The 20301-nt window shown below is 42.4% G+C and overlaps 1 protein-coding gene across 1 annotated transcript in view; it reads right to left on the bottom strand.

Moving 5' to 3' along the window:
* Window positions 1-97: 97 nt before the first annotated feature.
* GRIN3A (glutamate ionotropic receptor NMDA type subunit 3A) overlaps window positions 98-20301 on the bottom strand; it is a 66376-nt gene continuing 46172 nt past the window's right edge. The window contains exons 4-9 of the mRNA XM_054002582.1: window positions 20037-20182; window positions 18372-18487; window positions 16093-16244; window positions 5183-5347; window positions 4434-4507; window positions 98-1524 (exon numbers count right to left, since the gene is read on the bottom strand). Of these exons, the coding sequence (XP_053858557.1) occupies window positions 1191-1524; window positions 4434-4507; window positions 5183-5347; window positions 16093-16244; window positions 18372-18487; window positions 20037-20182 (987 nt within the window). The 3' untranslated portion in view covers window positions 98-1190. The remainder of the gene's footprint in view (window positions 1525-4433; window positions 4508-5182; window positions 5348-16092; window positions 16245-18371; window positions 18488-20036; window positions 20183-20301) is intronic.

A 20301-nucleotide genomic window follows, 5' to 3' on the forward strand; every position in this document is an offset into this window, starting at 1 on the left:
GACAGTGTTACAAACTTTCTTTTTCTCTGTAATACGGGATGCGTTGGGAAATGGTTTTTAGAAATTGGTAGAAAACGTATTTAAAAAACACAGTCAGTTGCGTTGATGCAGTGTTTATTCAGATGCTGAACAGCTTACACTTTCTTCCCCTCATCACCCAGAAGGGAGAGAGCTCCATTCAGTACATTGCTGCTGAAATCACAATTCTCATTCTTCATCCACAGTGACTCCTTTTGGTGACTCCTTTTGGTTTTGATGGGACCTTGGTATCTGAATAAATCATGGTCCAGAGCCCCTTTAGTCACCTCATCTGTGAGAAAGGACCTTATTGTCATCTTAAGACAGAGAATATTAAGGGAGTAGTTTCACACTGGCAAATATTTCACTTTTTGAGGTAAATATTGATTTACAATAGTGCCCTCTCTCCCTTCTCATCCTTGTCCTATACCACTGTGAATCCATCCCTTCAGCTGTCAGTGCAGTGTTTGCACGGCTTCTCTCTGGGAGGGAGTGGAAGCCCAGCCTAGGCTCACAGGCAGACAGAAGTGGTAGTTTGGTTTTTGCCAAGTTATTTTAAGTGTGAGTTCCTTCACCACAGCCTCAGAGCAGCCACACCTCCGTTTGTGCTGACAGAGCTGAGGAATGGCGTGTGGTGGGTTTGCCACCAGGAATTTGTCTTGTGAGCCTGTGCCAGGAGGGAAGGGACTGCCAACACAGAACAGCACCTGCCGTAAAGAGGCATCCGTGAGGAGCCTTCACATGAACAGAGACTAGACCCACACAGAACACAACAAAAATGTGCCAACAAAGGGACATACTGCCAATGAACAGTTGAAACCTTTTTTTGGTATCTTTTTCTTTTTTTTTTAATTAATGCACAGAAAGGGCTAAAAAAGTGGAATCTCACTGTATTGTCAGGTGAAGAAACAAGGAACTCTCATTGGGATGCTCCTTGTCTCTCCAGTCCCTTGGAAATGGCTGGTGTTTTCTGGGAGAATAAGAAACTTGCTGTGAAAGGAAGAGAACTCAGAAGGGTGGCAGTGGCTGTGGGCTGCTGCAATTCTGCTCTCCTGAAGAGCTTATTGCCTGGTTTATTTTTGCACCCCTTTCTGGCATTACAAAAGTGTGTTACAAATTTTACAGAGGAAGGGGAGAAAGGGAGAAAAGGGGAAGGGCAGAGGTATGCTGGCCTAGGGCTCTGCAGTTCTGTTTGTCCGTGCATACTCTTCCAGCTCTGATTTCCTGTCCATGGCAAGTTGCAGCTCCTGCTTGATGATTTCAATCTGCTTCTCCAGCTCTGTCAGCTCTTGCAGCACCGAGGTCCTCGCAGTGTTGAGGGACTCTGCTTTCCCATTGGTGGTTAAGGAAGATGGAGTCTCTCTCTTCCCCTGTGGCAGGGGGATGTCCTGGTGCTGATGGATTGTCACCTCATTTTGCCCCTCATCAGTGCAGATGTATTTTTTTCGGCAGTTGCCCAGGTTGGCTGTGTTCCACACTGCATGCTGGCTGTTCCCCCCATGGACCCTGAATAGAGAGAGGAGAGTTAATACCACACCAGAGCCTGCTCTTGTGTGTGCAGACCTCCCCTGTGAGCCATCCTACTGCAAAAATATAAGACTGCTGTTACATGTTGCATAGAAATATTATTCCTTTATTCCTGGAATTATGTTTTCTTGCAAAGCACAAATCATTAATGTACATGACCAAATTTTTGTGATTTAACCATAGCAGAGGCTAGAACAGAACCCTGAGTGTCTTCTTCCCAAAACCTTTTTTCAGTTATGAAATTACTCAGCCGCAAGTCAGGAAAATCTGAGCCCTTCAAAGCCTCTGAAAGCTTTTGTGGTTGCAATGTGCAAGTTTATTACTGTGTTAGTCCTTCACGTCTTACTACTCTGTCCTGGCTTGGGCATTTGTTCTCACGGAGAAGGAAAGAGACTCCCTAGAGCTGCTGTGGAGAGCTGGAGGGGGAAGCTTTGTCCTTTAGTCTTGAAGTCTTACTGGGGAGCTGCTTGTGTTCTGGGGGATGGACACCAACTATGCTTATCCAAGCCTTGCAGGTTCATTTCTGAGCTTCCTGAAACACCACAGAGACTTAGGGACTGTAAAATTGGGGCACAAATTCCCATCTGGGAATTTTTCAAATGCTTCAATTTTTTTTCCTGCAGAAATATTTTCATAATCTATTGATTCTAGAGAATATTTTCCTTCTCTCTGGGGGACTTCCCTTTGCTGCCCTCCCAGATCAGGCCAATTCCCAGGGTTCCTTCACAAACTGAGGAACAGCCCATGGCGTCCACTCTCCAGCTGGAACAGAAGGAAGCACAGAGTTTGCTGTTGTGGGAGAGGAGCTTCTCTTTCCTGCCTGCTTTCCCTGTGAGACAGGTTGGTGTGTGTTCATTTGATAAAGGGCAGTTTAATCTCTGAAGGAGTGGTGTTTCAAACTGCTCCATCCTCGAGCTCTTCTGTGGCTATCCTTGGACAAAAGGCCTCTTGGTGGGAGCTCCCAGTGGCAGGTTAAGGAAGGAGATGGATATTTCAGGGTCGTGACTGCTGAAAGCAATTGGTTTAAGGGGTGGCTCCTTTTCTCACCTGCCTGCAAAGTGGGAACTTGGAAAGTGGAAATTTTGTTCAAGGAGATGGCGACTGGGGATGTTCTCCAAGAGATGTGCTGGAAGAGAGGCAGAAGGGGAGGTTTCAGGCAGGAGAAGCAGCCCTTGCCTGGATCATGCTCCAGAGAGCTCAGAGAATCCCAGTAGGGATGTGTATGTTGAGTTGTTTATTTTTTTACAGATCAGCTATTTTCTCATATTTCAAAATAAAAGATAGGACGACTCTCAAGTCTAGGCAGTTGACTTTAAAAAAAAGCAGAGTCCACAGTTAGCACTCCAGTTTCACCAAGTCAATAAAACCATTTACAACTGGGCTACTGATGCTGAGCAGCTTTTGTAGTTTTTGATGACCTTAAGAAACCCAACAGATTTTCTTCCATGAGGGTACCAGCACTAGCACGATGCCAATTTTTTCCACCTCTTTTCTGTGTCTTTGATGCTTTTAGGAGTTCCTCAGTGCCCAGCAGGAATGAAAGGACCTGTGATAATGTGATTTGAGAGCTCTGTGTTGTGCCTTGCCACATGAGTGTTCATGACAAGCTGGACACCCCACTCGTGGGTCTGTCGAGTTAAATTCATCCCAATTCTGTGCAAACAGCAGCCCTGAGATGCTGAGAAGAGCACGGACAGTGGGTGGGTGTGCATGCACACACCCGGGGCTGACTGCTGTGTGGGCAGAAGGTTTTGGACTGCTGTACATCTTCACTCTCCCAAGGTGGAAGATAATTTGCACAGATCTTTTTGTAAGCCATTGCCTAGGGGGCCTATGCACCATCTCTTCCTGTTTCACCCAGCAAGGAGGGTGCAGCAGGAGGAAACATTTTGCAGCACTCATGGCCTCTCCTGCTGCTCACAGATCAAAAGCCAGGAGTGGTTGTGTGCAAGGAGGTTCCATACATGGTGTTCTTTGATAAGATGAAGGAATGAACAGAGGAGATAAATTACATGCATTTTTAGACACTTGCATGTATAAACGCAGCTTAGGAACTTAGAGATGCTTACTCCTTTATATTTGCTGCCTTTAGCAGAGGAATATCAAAGAAACACAGCATATATTGATATCTGTAGGTTTGAGTCAGGCCAACCATCCAGTAACATTCTGAAAAACCTTTTGTATTCTATACTCTGTGCCTGAACTTCTCTGTAGAAAAGCAGTGCTGCTGTCTGTGTCCTTACAAAGTGCACCAGTAGAGCTGCTGAGGACATGCACCATTCCATATAATGCCTTGTGTTCCTGGAAACTGTACATCCCATTGTCTCCTCTGCAGAAGACACAGCTATGAAAACAAGGCCATGTTGTTACCTACTTTTTTCTCCCACAGGACTTGTTAGACACAATATTTTTTCAAAGGACTGCATTTGCCCCTCCTCAGCTTTCTTATTTCTCATTCTACAAAAGAAGAGAGCTGAAGGAGTTTTCAGACATGTGAATGCCTGATCTGTCTTTCTCTCTAAAGGCTCTGCCTCTTGGAGCCCTGGTTACCTGCCAGTGCTTTGGCACAGGAGTCATTGATTCCCTGAACTTCACTCCCTAAACACAAGGGCAGTGGACTTCAACTGCAAAGCCTCTCTTTGGAATGGGAGGATTTTTATTAGCTGTATGCAAAATCACGAAAGAACAAGATTGCTAGATTTAATACTAGAAAAAATAAATTTCTGCCTCCCTCATTTGTCACTTCTATCTTGTTTCCTTTTTTTTTTTTTTTTTAATTCTATTACCTTTGGGGTGTATTAGATTCATAACTATATATCCAAACAGAAGGTATTTAATTTCAAAGTAATTTTTATAGTTTGTGTTTTAATGCATGGAGAACTTCCTACCTCTTTTCTACTCGTTTTTTCTTAGGCTGATGTTTTTCCTCAATAAATGAACTGTTCAGAGCACGATGTAATCTCTAGAGGAAAAAGAGGAACATAAGTTAGTAAAAGTAAGATTAAAAATGGCTCCACAAATAGGTAAACAATTTGGGCTTTGTCTGATGGATTTCAGCATAAATTATTTGCATATTGAAGGATACAGGCAATTGTCTGTGCTTTGTCATTACAACAGTTTTATTTTCCTGTATGTTCTCAAAGAAGGGCAAGCTGAAAGTCTGATTAATAGTTTGGGAACAGTCCTTGGTGTTAAATTAGTTTTAAAATATTTCTCCCACTGTGCTGCTTTAAAACAATGGATGTTCTTTCCTTTTGTGCCTTTTGCTGTAAAGTAACTTCATCCTTTAGAGCAAACATCCAGAGCAATTCTGTCCCATTAGTTTCTCTAGAATAATGAGGGAGGTTACCCATCATTTCCTGCATGCCTCACAGATTTGGAAACTTGTAACGGTGAGATAAAATGTTCTGGTTTGCCAGTTCAGGATAACAACACTGTTGCTTCCATCATCCAAAATTTAAATAATTTCCTCTGTGCTTCCCATTCTATCCCTAGGTCAGCCTCTTCAAGCTCCAGGAGCCACTGTCACCATTCAAATGCCAACTGTCAGTGCTCTCAGACCATATTATACCTTGTTCTTGTCCAGGCTTTCTTAGTCAGCCACACAACTTTCACAGGGTCTCTTCAGAACACATACCTGACTGGTATGGAGCCAGTACTTCATCTTGGATTTCTTCTTGATTCGTGGCAGGACCAGTCTGTACACGATGTGTTCCCCAATGGTGGTGAGAATGGACAAACCAAAGCCAATGCACAGCATCACGAAGAGCCCTGAGAAATGCTTTATCCCCATCTGTAGTGTCTGTGGATAAAATCAAAAGGGAAGGTTAATGCAGGAGGTTGTTAGTGTGCTGAAGCAGATGCTTTGTTTTCTCATGTGGAAATGTGGTCTGACTGAATACACAGTGGTGAAATAATGCAGGGTAGTATGGATACAGCTCACAGCAAAGTCTTTCTGTGCTGCTTGGTGTTCAGTCAGAGCAAAGGATTTGTCATGGGAAGAGAATCAGCCAAACACCAGGGAATTTGAGCCATTCCCCTAATGAGGTGGAATGTTAAACATGTACAAGAATACAGTGTTTGCAGTGTCTTTGCATTTGTAAAAGCAAGTACTGCTTGATAGAATGTAGTCAATGAACTGTAAACTTCCCCTTTTTGTACTTTAGCCTTGATGGAGGGTCATGGAGAAAATGTGAAATAAGTAGCACAAACATGGCACCCCTCCACTCCCTACATTAACAGGACTGAAACTGTGTTTCTTAGGAACTCTGACTGCAACTATGGAAAACAGGACCACTCCCACCTTTTTCTGCCAACCCACCCTTTTAATGTAGGATAGGAAGCCTTTAATTAATTTGTCTTATTGGCATTAATCATGTTTGAACACCAAGAAACTGTGTAGAGCAGAAGTCTGTACCACAGATACCTGTACTGCAACATGTGGGTGAGGTATGCATGTAGTACCTTTATTCTCAAGCCTCCATAACTAAGTTTATAAATAACTAAAATCCCTTGTGAAAAATTACTGCCCACAGATTGCTATGGAAATATTTGTAGGAATACAAAATCCAGTTGTGTCTTTCTATTAAACAATGTTACTCACCAAGTAAATGAAAAAAAAAAAAAAAAGAAAAAAAGGAGCAGAGTTTGGGAAGGGCTGTGTGTCACCTGCAACGCTGCTACCCGGGACCTATTGTGTTCCTTGTGTTCATTTGCTCCATGGGTGGGGGTGGGCATTGTGCTTTATTATGACTATTTCTATAAGTTGGAAAAAGAAACTGGAATTAGTCAAAAGATACATCACAGAATATTTGTGAAGTCTTGTTCAAAGGTAATTTTAAGCCACAGAGTTTGTAACCGATGAGTCCACTGAAGCTGAGCGAAGCTGAGGGCTTGGAAGTCCGACTGTGTACTTTTGTTGGGTGACTGTGAGCTGTATTTCTCTCTTCTGGTTTGCATATTTGATTTCTGGTTTGCATACTTCTTGTCTGAAGAACACAATGGTATGAGATTATCATGGGTTTTTTACAAGAACAGAGCTTCAGCAATCTACTAGAGTGAGAACTTTCCCATGCTGGCACTGGCAATGGACCCTTGTTTTGGGGATACTCTGCCAAAATCAACCTCTTTGTCCCGAAGCACACTGAGGAGAACTTTCGGGACTAGAATTTTTGTACCAGTGAATAAACACTTCAAGGATGTTGAAGGGTCTAATGGAGGTGTGCAAGCAATTTCTAAAGTAACTGCAGCCTGGAAATCATAAAAAAGCCATAGTGAAATGGCTCTGGGGTAGAAGTGTGTCAGAATTTTGGCACAAGTATTTTTCTAATATGGAAACTGCATCAATTCAACCTCAAGGCAAAACTTGCCTCTCCACATCACAGTTTCTTATTGACCTGCTGTCCCATACTTTGTCCTTTAGGGGCATAGGAAGGTGACACAGAGATTACAGATGGTAACACTTTACACTTGTAAAGCACCAATGTCTTTGACTGTAGGTCTGACAGTGAAGCCCAACTTTTAGCCTAGGAAGAATAAAATAAGAATGAGGTCTTTTTCTCAGAGGTCTCAGAGCTAAGGCCTCAGTATCTTTGAATTTGGCACATCTGCTAAATATCTGTAAGAAGTAGAAAACCTGCTATCCCAAATAGCTGAACATACTGATTAAAGGTGCTTTTGCCAATTCTCCAGGAAGCTCTAATGCAAATCACTCCCTTCCAAGAAAGGGTGTTCAAAGGCAAGTATACAACAACTTAGAGATGCAGAGCTAACAGTAAACATAAGAACAAACAGAACAATAATGAAAAGGTTATGTGTTTGCTCAGTCATCTGATGAATACACTTATCTACCAATTCTCCTGGGCTCCAGCTGTTGGATGTCACAGAGAGTAACAGCCTGTGGGTGGTTCTTACAATGGGAACTAGGTTTAATGTAAAATCATAAAACCCTAACCATTCAAAACAATAATAAAAAGCCCTATTGCAGTGGGGGTTCCTGAATGCCTGGAGTCAGTGTTTGATGCCACTCCAGCACTGCTGCAGAAAGTACACTTGGCCAGCTCCTTACATGAAAAATAACTCCCTCGTCTTCAGCAAAGCCTCTCTGATTTATGCTAATGAGGGTCTGGCTCCCTGTCCTGTCAGCTCTGCAGAATTGTTTTCTACCTTCCCTGGAAGCAAGTGAAAGAAATTCCAGCACTGTCATCCCACATGAGTTTTTCACCTGTAATGGATGGCTTTTGAAATTGTCTCAAACAAGACATCTTTTTCTAACAAAGGAAGTGCCAAAACAAAGCATCAATAATATTTCATCTAGCAATGAAGAAGGTAATACATTGGAAGAGCTGCGTGATAGCAGCTGCACAGTAGAAGGAAATTTTTGAGACTAAATAAAGGGGAAAAACAAGGTAGGGGAGAAATAATTAACTCAGTGTGGAGTGTATGCAGTGGTTATACATAGCAGTATCAGCACATTTACAAAACATTGTAAAATGGCTGTTTATCAGCTGTCCATAATTACTGTAGAGACACCTTAAATAGCAAAAGAGGCATCTAATAGAGGCATCTCTCATTTTCAGCCTCTAATAGAGGCTCCTCTCATTAGAGGAGCAAGCTCTAATACTTATTTTGTGACTCTTTTATGTATTTTTAGGTGCATACATAGAATATATGTGGAAAGAGTGGGAAAAAAGTTGTTTCTCTGCATTACTGCTTTCCTCTGCTCAAGGGGTAGGGGCCAGGGGAGTGGGTGCGTGGGTTGGGGGTGGTAACAGAAAACAAACTGATGGATTTCTCTACTTCAATATCTTATTTTTGTTTCCTTTTTTTTTTTTTTTTTTTTTTTTTTAAGGAATAAAAGTCCACCATGTAGTGTATTCTGTATTAAGCCAGGATAAAAATGAAGTCCTTGCTCCAAGTTTGTAATCATAAATCCAGGAGGTAGCTCCCTGCATTTTAGGAGAATGAACTCAGTGACAGCCATGTAATAGTTCTGGAGCAATAGTGTAGTCAATCCTGTGGTAATTACTGCTAATGGGTGCTAAACACAACAGTTGCAACAGCCTCCAAGTTGTTTCCCACTGGCAAATTGGGAAATTGGCATTTTCTAGACACCAACAAATACAAGAGAAGATATGTGCTTTTTTAACAATACATCCTTGAATTTTATTTATCAACCCATGTATACAATTGCTATCTGAATACTTCCTGTTGTTTCCACTCCAGTTATATGCCTTGTTGTTTTTTTTTTTAACCCTGAACAGAAGCAAAGGGATGCAGAGAAGCCAGTCTGACATTTGTGTTCACTTTGGAGCAGGCAGTAGAGACAAAAACAGCACTTAATGATTTCAGCATTTTTTTTCACAGGAAGAACTCCTGTTTTACACCCTACTACAGGAGATTGTAAATGCTTTACTCTCCCTGGCTGCACTGAGTAAGTCATCAAATATTCCTGTGGTCCAACTTTGACTAATTAGAAGCTTGTAAAGATTCTTGTGGATAATCTGCAAGTTGGCAGAACAGCACAGACATTGGTTCTACACACTGCTGAACCTAAATACTAAATATGGATATCATGTGTGTGTTAGCTATAATGATAAGCTGTATTTTCTTGATTGCATTTTCCCTGTAAGGATTTTAAAAAGGTTTGCTGATGTTTGGAAGTTCAGTTTTGCAGCACCTGTGCTGAGAAGGAATTAGTAGGGATAAATGGATATGAAGGGCAGAATTCTAAACTCATTTACACAATTCAGTAGGCTTGCAAAATCCTACTGATGCTGATGCTTTTATTTAGTCAGCTAAGTGTTACTAAAACGTGTCCCCCTCTCCATATTGTGGCATTTCTTGTAGCTGCAGAGAGACTTATTTTTAGACTTGATCTTCATTCTTATGTATTTCAGTGCTCTCAAGAAGTAGCAGCTTAAAAATAATACATATTTAATCTCTTCAGGGGGATTATCCTTAGCAAAGACTAATGACCATGGCTTTAGTGTTTCAAGTGACAAATTTCAAGAAACTGTAAATATTGTCTCACACTGGCAAGACAAGTTCCTTTCCCTGCTTGTTGTGAGGGCTTTTGCACAGAACTGGAAAAACACTGTTTTGTAATAAATGTTTTATTTTCTACTCATCAATTTTCCAAGCTTTGTCAGTACCTCTTCAGACAGTCACCTTTTTCTTTTGTTTGTTTTCAGTTTCAATGGATGAATCTGAATCTTTTACTCATTTGCAGGACACATCTTCTCCTGACTCTATTGACAGAGTTGATACTCATTCACTCCCTTCTGCAGGACTGTGTGCAAAGTATTTCTTTTCCACAGTGAAAATCCAGAAGCCACTGTCTCTTCCCACACTGAGATGACCCCTTGTCAATGTGACATCTGTCACTTTGTGAGACCCTTTTTGGTAACATTCCCAGTTCCTCCTATGGGCAGGGGGCACCTCTCCCACCCAGACAGCATATGTGCAGACTGAGAAAAGTGTCTTGGTACAGCAGAACCTTTTTTCCCTGTTCTTTGTGTTTATTTTTCATGCTCTGGGAACAGGGTGCTGTGAAAGGTGACTAATGGGCAGCTGCTATTTATGAGCACAGGGCAGTTTGTTTCCTTTTTGGAAGTGTCTGCATGGCCTTCCCTTGACACCTGCAGTGCACCAGGGACAAACATAAACCAGAACTTCAAGGTTGCAAAAGTCACTGTTGAGTTGTCAGGTGATGGGTGTAACAAAAAAGGAAACTATTGGTTGACCTTTAAGGGGACTAGGAAAAAGATGGAGCAGAAAGTCACAATTTTCTGGATGACAACTGGGTAAGATCATGGCAAGATGAATGAGGCACTGTCTGATTGTGCCTCTTGAGTGATGCTGAGGTCGAAGATCATCAATTCAGGCAAAAGACCAATGAGTTTGAGCAAGTTCCTTCAGAAACTTGAGAGAACAGCCGTCAATGGATCCCACCACTGATAGGAGATGAGAAGAGGATTAATCACCATCCCTGAAGGGATTTAAAAGACCTACAGATGTGGCACTTAGGGACACAGTTTAGTGGTGGACTTGTCAGTGCTGCATTAATGGTTGGATTCATTGATCGTAGAGGTCTTTGCCTACCTAAATTATTCCATGATTCTAAGATGAAAGGATTTTTTTTTTTTTTTATTTGCTGTGTGGTTGGTTTGGATCAGATGGAAGGCTGTGCTCAAGGACCAGTCCCCACTGTTAGCATGGATCTATCCCTCAAGCACTGGGAGGAGGTTCATGGCACTTTGCCTTCCCCAGCATCACCACTGTCAGGGTCAGTTTGGGCTGCAAGGGTCTGTGTGCTTTCATATATTGTTATTTTAAATGTCAGGTTAGATACCATTTGTGTGAAGCATCAGCAAGTACTTAATATTAATAGCTGGGATAATGGTACATGGCAATATATCGTTTTTTGGTTGTTTTCTGACTGAACTGCCAGTCAACGTGGAAATCAGTCTAAGCTCTAGAGTTCGAGGCCACCCTGGTCCTGTGACCACTATGAATATAAAAGGGAGAAATACAAGAAAGGGAGAAATATAAACCTTTCAAGTGAAACAGAAGATACAGTTTCAACAGTAACATTTTTTAAAGCATAGCTAAAAAGCTATGAGTGATTGTGTACACTCAATGAGATTCTCCCAAAGCATGGACCAGGAAGGGCTTTTCTTTTCTGTACTGTTGTGATAAACCCTGCCCTGGTCATCACTGCCTGGCCTGAGCAGCTAAACCCACTGACTGCAGGCATTTTGCCTTTCAGGGATACCCCCGCCTGCTGCCCTGCTGGCTGAGTTCCAGAGCTGCTTTGCTGCCAGGAGCAGAAAATCACAAAGCTTTTGGTTCCCAAAAATCACAGAATCATAGACTGGTTTGAGTTGAAAGGGATCTTTCAAGGCCACCTGATCCAACTGCCCCACAATGATCAGGGCCATATTCAATTACGACAGCTTGCTCGGAGCCTTGGATGTTTCCAGGGATGGTTGAACACTTTCAGGGATGGGGCATCCACTGCCTCTCTGGGAAACATTCTGCTCACTTTCTGATTTTCCATCCTCTTTTAAAAACCTTCTCTCTGCAGTCTCTTCTGAGCTTGGGTGGAACTAATGGGATGGAAAGGCAAGTCCCAAGAGCCTGGCTCCTTCTGAAGAGGCATCAGTGAGAATAACAGTAGGGCAGAGGAAGAACTGAGTGTACTGTATGCAAAATAGAAACAAATTGCATTGATTATGTCCAGATATGATGTGCAAATATAACTCTGTCAATTCTTCATCCCTCCTGCACCACATTTCACCCTAAGTAGGGAACTCAGCAATTTTGCCACAAAGGCGTTCCTTTGAAACTAGAACATGACAATTTTAAACCCAGAGTACTCAAGCAATATTGCTAGAGGCTAGCACTCACCAAGAACAGCCACTGCCACCCACTGCAGTAGAGAGGGTAAAGTGCAATTCACTGCAGTGTTCTTTCCAAGTCTGAATTAGGTGCATCCCCCATACATGATCCAGTGGGTCATTAAATGATCAGGGTCAGATGCCTTGGGTAAAAGGTTTTGTTGGAGAGGTTCATACAGAACAGCAGAGTCAAGCACTTCTGACCTCTACACTTTCAGAAAAGAAACCATCTTTATTGGTTTCCCAGCTTGAAGAGTCACTGCAAACTTTCCAGCCCCAGGCTGCATCACTTCCAGGACAACTTTGTTTTGAAATGTGATTTAGAATAAGCAAAGTGCTCATCCACTGCCAGATAGAGAGAGATGGGAAGAGCTAGCAGTGAGTTCTGCCACAGGAAATATAATTTCCCAGTGTAAGATTACTAAAAATGGTGAGTAGGAAGATGGATCTCAAAACAAATCTATGGAAAAATTAAATTCAGTAGGCAGGAGTGGCAGGTGGATAAGAATCAGGTACAGCTAAAGAGGTAATGACCAAAATGGATGATGGAAATCCCACCAGTTTAAAGGCTATACTGATCAGTATTTCACCTACATGTATTCCCATTTTGGTGTCATTACTCTTGGTCAACAGGTGCAGCATGTCACAGACCAAATTTATCAAAATGACATAGAAGAATACAAAGCCTTACTCTTGCTGTCAAAAGGCAGTTGCTGGGTCTCACTTTGGTATGCAATCTATGTGAATGACTACCCACTGAGAAGTTGAGACTTTTTCACGAAATGAATCATCCTTTTCTGTGTTAAACATTGTCCACTCTTCAGTGAATCTGTAGAATACTACTGTGACTGAGTGCAGGGAGTTAAGTTACAGAGATTTTTGGGCTGTACAGGAGTAAATGACACAAACCAACATAAAGGTAAGTCCAAGACTAATTCCCATGCTTCTGGCTGTAACAGTGGGGAGCCTGTACTTTGGAGAGTGTTTGCTGCTTGGCTGTTAAGTTTAGTAATTTTCTCCCAACTAAGAAATCACACATTGTAAAATCTGCAAGTTCTTGGCCAAAAGGAATGGATGAAGAAGGGGGGGATGCATGTGGGAGATACATTAAAAGTGAGGCAAGTCAGAAAAATGAAGATCTGGACTTAGCAGAGCTTACCCCACAAATGGCACAGACTTGCAAGTGGTATTCTGCTTCTGCTCACTTTCTGATTGCATAAGTACCTTTGAGTGACTTTTCAGATTCACAGAATCCTAGAATAGTGTTTTGAAGGGACCTTACAGACCATCTAGTGTCAACCCCCTGCCCTGGGCAGGGATACCAACCACCAGACCAGGTTCCTCCAAGCCCTGTCCCACTTGGCCTTGGACACTTCTGGGGGTGGGGCAGCCACAGTTTCTCTAGGCAACTTCTGTCAGGGCCTCACCACCTTAATGTCTAAATTCTTCCTTTTATCTCGTCTCAACCTACCTCTTTCAGTCTAAAGCCATTCCCCTTATCTTGCTACTCCATCCCTTGTTCAAGTGCCTCTTCAGCTCTCTTGGATCCCAGTTAGGCTCTGGAAGGGGCTCTAAGGTCTCCCTGGAGCCTTCTCTTCTCCAGGTGAACAGCCCCAGCTCTCCCAGCCTGGGTCCAGAGCAGAGAGGCCCTCTAATCACCTTTGTGGTCTCCTCTGGATTTCCTCCAACAGTGCCATATCCTTCTTATGCTGAGGATCCCAGAGCTAGATGCAGGCCCCATCCAGGTGGGGTCTCACCAGAGTGAGTAGAAGTGCACAGTCACCTCCCTCGACCTCCTGCCCACACTTTTAATGATGTAGCCGAGGACATCTTTGGCTTTCTGGGCTGCCAGAGCACATTGCCAGGTCATCTTGAGCTGCTAATCCACCAAAGCCACAAGTCCTTCGCCCCAGGGCTGCTCTCAATCCGTTCTGTATTTCTGCCCTGCCTGTACCTGCACTTGGCATTGCCCACACCCAGGTGCAGGACCTTGCACTTGGCCTTGTTGGACTCCATGTACTGAGTCCTTCAGTTCAGACACCTGAACCAACTTGTTGGACTTTAGTTTCTGAACAAAAAACTCAGTTGTGCATGTGTAAGTTGAATTAGTGCAACTGAAGATCGAATAAGGACTGTGGTCAGACAACCAGCCTGGGAGCAGCTACACCTGCTCTTCTTTTTGGACTTCACAGGGAGGTTATACTCAAAAGACTTAATTACATTAAAGCACAACATGTCCTCCAGCTGTGACCCCATGCTTAAGGACTCCCTTAAAATCCTGTGGTTAAAACCTATTCAGTAGTGAAAAAAACCCCAAAGGAATTCCATGGGACTATTCACGGTACAAAATCTGAATTTTCTTTTCAGACTGGAGCAGATTTTTGTCCCACCTCCTCTCCCTTTGTTGGTAGGCCTTGAGGAATCTGGTGTTGATCATGCACCTCTACTGGTAACATTTTGAGCAAGGACCCCCATATATGTACATCTATTTACAATTTTTATGGGTAGGTATTACTCAGGTTCTAATACTTCGGCAGCTGAGGGATCATCTCATGCCCCTCCCAGGGGATCTGAGCACCTCACTCTACAGACTTAAAGAAGCAACCATATGTTCTGGGAGAAAACCAGTACTAATTAAAATTGTACTTTTAACTGGAATTTATGATATGACTAAGAATAGAGAGCATACAGCTCCAGATAAAAGCTGTGGGGTAAGACATGATCAGAGGAAGCTCCTTTTGTCACATCACTAGGGAATTATTAGGAAGGTAACTTTTCTCTGCTGTAAAGTGTTGAGTTTTAAGCAACATTGAGGTAATTTATAACATTACCTTTCAATTTCCTGAGATTTAATTCAAAAGACTTGTTAAAATGTAGAGTACCAAGAAGTCATTGAAGCAACTGGCATTTTAAAAAGACAATTCCCTTTTTAGATAATAATACAATCTTCAGATCAGGTAAATCAGAAAGATAAGTGAATACACACTTCTGTTTAAGTTTGCTTTCTTGTTGTGAATTAGTCACATAAGAAAAGAAATAAAAAAGGAGTAAGTTGGATAAAAATAAATTAAATTTTCTTCTATGAATGTCTGATGTTAAAATAGAATTTCTTTCCTACTGACACAACTGTAATGAAAAAGTAAAAAATGTAGTAAGACATTCAGAAATACCCCAACAAATTTTGTGTTAAAAATGCCAGATAAAGATTTGCTTTGTCGCATCTCTAAAAACTGCTAACTTTCTAGTGATTTAGTCAGCAGGCAGAGGTTTGCAGCTCACCATTGAAAGGTGTGAGTCACAGCTCAGGAAACTGAGCTTCTTTTTGATAGGAGAATGCTTCCACTTCCTTGGGGAGCACCAAGCGTGTGTTTGGCATTTGGCTGAACACTCTGAGAAGGAGACAGCAGAATTCTAAATGTTTTGTACCCATGAGAATACATAACCTAGCCCTTCTGGAAGACCTTGAGCTAAAAGAGTACACTATAAGCTTCAGACATTGCTGGTGCTTTTCATTCTTCAATACTTCATCTTGTTTTTTCGCTTGACAGTCTGGGGAACTTGAGGAAAAACTGATATTCTGGTAAGAGTTATCTTTTTCTCATTAGTAATGGCGTAACTCCTCCGATGTGGTACTTGGATGTACATCCATGAATATTTACTTCAATTTCTCATAGATCTATATGAAAGTGAGACCTACTTCTCCTATCTTCTTGGCATGGCATCTTAGCATACCATTTCTAGCCTGAATCCTACTTTTGGTACAGGTAGCTGCCACCCATGCTGGGAAGTGGTCAGGGTGTATTAAAATTTTGGGATGTCCTGAGTTCTCCCTCTCTCTGTGGATGATGATACACACACAGTTGAGTGGAATCAGACTCAGACAGGTTTGCTATGAAATGTGCCAGATCAGGATTTTTACTGCCCTCTTCATGCCCTGCTTGCCTCACTCAGCAGCACAGTCCCACTGATGCACTCCTCCTGCTCTGATCTGACTGCTGCCTGGGTCAGCAGCTCCTTCCTTTGAAGCCTCCTCCTTCCCTTCAGCTGCCACCCATTCCCTGCCATGTGGGCATGTCAATAGGAATGAGGGGAAATACCTGTCAACTTGCTCAAAGCCTCACTTAGGTGTCCCAAGTTCATCGCTTACCTCCGTGACGGCGAAGCTTCGTTTTCCACAGGGAACAACCTTGTACCACTTGTCGTGCAGAACATCCATGAAGCCGTGGGATTTGTACTGGCTGATCAGGTCAGAGATGTTTGAGGTGAGCAGAGAGTTGGGGGGAAGACCAATGCCATATCCTAGAAGGGAGAACAGTACAGTCATCTCTCTCTTTCTTGTTTGGTTTTTGCTGAAGTATGTTCATTTCAGCATGGAACAGCAAGCTGACACTCTGTTTCAGCCAGCCAGCTCAAACCTGGCTTACTGTGCTCTGAGAATACTGAGACGAGACCTTTTTTGGTGCAAAATAAAGCCACCCAATATAAACAGATTAAGCAAATTCAAAATTATTAAGGCTACACAAATATGTAAAACTGGAGGTTCAAAAACTTACAATGGAGGCAATGGATTAATAAATATTTTCTCTAGAAACACAGACCTTTTCATGCCCTTGTCATGGATTCTTTCAGCAATGCAAAAGGGCCTCAGTGTCACATAAATCATTCTGTGATCCTCTTGCATTGTTAGAGCAGTGGATGTGACTGTGGTGTCAGATGTGACATTTTCTTCCTACGCATTTTCTGATGAGGAGCTGTATGCATGTAAATATATACAGGAGCAATCTTCATTGTTATCAAACAGCAATTTAAAGCCCAGGATCTATGCTTTCAGTTCTGCTCTGGCACTGACAGGGACTTTCAGATAATACATAAATAAATAAATGCAGTTTTTAGCCAGTTGTGCAGTTTTAGCTGTGTTGTCTTTCACCATGTTGAAGTGTGGGTAAAGGACTTGGTGTAAGTGAAAATGAATTCAGTAACTCTGAAGGTGGTACTTCTATTTGCAGAATCTGGGGTTTGACTTTAGAAATTCTAAACAAATACAATTGATCCCTTGAAGACATACAGTTGCATGCCAATTGCCTGCAGAGATTAATTTCTAGTCCACTGTGGATTTTTGTTTTTCAGTTCAGAATTCAGAATTTCAGACTGTCTCCTTAAAAAAACGCACAACAACACAGGAAGAAAGAAAAAAAAACCCTCACAAGCAGACAAGTGTTGAATTTTCCAGGACAGTGGCTCACTTTTTAAGGAGTGATGAGGTGGTAACTGTTCCTACAATGCTTCTCCCTTGCTGCTGAGTTTTTTACATTGTGTCTGTAATTCCACCTGAATAAATTTGCTCAAATCAAAGGATTTGTTTCAGAGTTAGCACAGCTAGGACTCATAAATATCACATTTTCACCATACTTTCTTTGTAATTGGGTGATATGAAGGAAGTCCAGTCATCCAAAATCATACAGTTCCAAATAGTGTCTATTTGTTTCTTTTCCTATATTGAAATCTAATCTACTTGATTTGAAGTTGTGGAAGCTTCTGGTTTTATTTCAGCAGAGCTGACCTTTTTGCAAGGGATTTATCAGCTTTCTGAAGGAGGTTGTTTTACTGTGTGATGGGAGCAGCTGGAGCAATTGCCCTTGGAGGGAAGGAAAGTGAAAGCATCAGTCCTTTCCACTGTCCATCTATCACAAAAGTGGTTTCTAAAGTCTGCTGCCCATGTGCTCATCCATGCTGGAAGCAGCTTCACACCAGCCTTGCTTCCAGGCTGCCTTCTGAGCTGTCCTTGCTCATTTCTCAAGGCTGCAGGAGGCCAAGCACCAGGCCAGGGTCCCTTCTCAATTGGCTATAGATTCATTGGGAATCTTAAAATGGGAACAGTATTTGCCTGTTTCAGATGAAAGTGAAACTGCAGAACCGCATTTTGATCACATTTGAACTGGGTTTTGAACACATGTCAACAAAGAGAGCTGGCAGAAAAGAAGCCTCATTTCAGGGGCCTCTTTATTTCATGGTGAGCAGGGAAATGGACTCTGCCTCCTACTTCTCTGGAGACACTGTCTGAGCACTTGGAATGATTTCTATATAGAGCATGGCAACAGATCATAGAACCACAGCATAGTTTGGGTTGGAAGGGACCTGAAAGAACATTTCATTCCAATGCCTACCATGGGGGATCTTCTACTAGACCAAGTTGCTCAAAGCTCCACCCAACCTGGCCTGGAAACAGGTGGTAAAAGTGATATGAGATCTCAAAAAAACCACAAGAAAAGGCTGAAGCTTTTGTTCTGCTCAGTCACTGAGGATTTTGTCATAATCCTCAAGGGGTCCTCAGTTTCACCTCCATATTTTCACTGAGAATACCACAGCACAACAAAGCAAATTCAGCACATGAGGAACAGAACAGTGTGTTATAAAACTGGTTATTACCTTCAATGGCAAAGGGTTTTCCCACAGTTAGGAGCTTGCAGTCAGCATCTATTGACACTTCATAATCTAAGAGTGCTTTATCCATGATGAAGGCATCAAGTTTCTCTGGATCATGCCTGTATTCAACATCGAAGTCAGAAATACAATCACTTCACAGTCTAAGTGACACTGAACATTTGTCTATGCAGATTTTTGGAAAATTACTGTATGAAAACAGGGACGAGTGACTGCTGTTTGCACATCTGCACTTAAAATGAAAACTGATTTATATTTTGAAGGATGGAATTGTGCATGAAATGCAAACTTCGTGCATTAAAAGCAGTCAGTGTGTTTAGGACTTACTTTGCTCCCACAAAATACTATTGTTCTGAAAGACAAAAGTCACTACAAAATGTTGGACTTGGACTCAATTGAAAGTGGCACAAGGCTTTAGTGGAGAAGATAAAAAATTGCTAAAATACTGTTGCTGTCCTGATTCCTTTGTGATGTTAAACTTGGAGGATACTAGAACAACAAACCAGAAGGATAACTTATTCAAAGGAATTTCTCCTCCTTTCTCCTTGAATACAAGGTAAATAATTTCCTTCACCCAAGGAAGGAAATCTATCTTTTCCTTGTGTTGTCTTCATTAACACAATGACTACATTTTACTAAAATAATAATTTCGGAACAGCATGTTTGGATAAAAATGATACGAAAGAACAGCAGCAGTGCCTGTTCTCATCTGATGCCAGGACTGCACCCTCCATTCCCATCCCCTTAAAAGTCTGGGTGTTCTTCTGATGTGATTACTTCATTGATTTCAATCCACTGACTCCAGTTTGACCCAAAGAACTGCCATGTGTCTTAACTATCAACAGGATGGGTCTGGGGAAAAATATATAAACAGGAAACAACAGGGAAAAAAAACTTCTGGTGAAAAGTTCTCAGGCCATCTGCCAGGCAACTTTTAAGACAAAATGAATGAATGACTTCAGGCTTATTACCACCTCCCCTGTTTCTTGGAAGAGTTGTTTGATCCCCAGACTGCTAAGCACAAATGTCTCTGAGGCACACTGACACCATGATTCCCTAACGCAACAAGACTTTTATTACTTTTTACCAGTCTAGTGCTTCTTTTATTCATTTTAATTATAAATTAATGTTCCTCTGGGAGAACCTTCTTTCCCCCCACCCCACAGAGGAGCCGCATTGGCAGCTTTTGCTTGGACTGGATGTTTTTTTTCTGAATGTTTCTCACTGCCTGATGAAGGGCTCCCAAGCTCAGGAACTTGCCAGGAGTTTATACATTGCCCGCGCCTGATGGCACCCCCACACCCAGGTAGGCATTCCCACCTGGCCTAAATGGGTATTAATCCATTGGACTCCCATGTTTTGTGAAACTCTCAGCGGTGAGATAGAGAGGATCAATGGGACATGGCATCCATGGAGCGGTGATATTTTCTACATCTGTCTCTCTCTCACTATCTTTCTCTCTCCCCACCACCATCATCACCACTACTGCCTCTGTCTCTCTCTCTTTCGCATTTACTGTTAAATAAAATCCATACTGTTGACTTTGGCCTCGTTTTCACCTCAATCCAAGCATCTCTCTTAGCAACTGTAATAACCAGATCATAACAACTGGCCAGGGGGGCAGGTGTGGTGCTGCATGCAGGGGCTCACTTCAGGTAGGCCACCCCGTCAGTGGTGGCAGGGACGTTGTAGCGCCGCATGTACTCGTGCATCTCCGGGAAGCTCTGCCTCACGTAGTCCTCTGCACTGCTCTCCCGCACTGTGCCGAAACGGAACCCTTGGGATGGGTGGTGAAGCTGAGGGGAGGACAGGAGAGGATTAGCAGAGCCATTTGCCTCCCATCACATCTGGTATTTCAGCCCTAGTGTGTCAGCAGTTCCTCAGAAATCTTCAGTGTTCTTGGACCTGGCTCTCT

The sequence above is a fragment of the Vidua macroura genome, chromosome Z, assembly GCF_024509145.1.
Source record: "Vidua macroura isolate BioBank_ID:100142 chromosome Z, ASM2450914v1, whole genome shotgun sequence".
Taxonomy (NCBI): domain Eukaryota; kingdom Metazoa; phylum Chordata; class Aves; order Passeriformes; family Viduidae; genus Vidua; species Vidua macroura.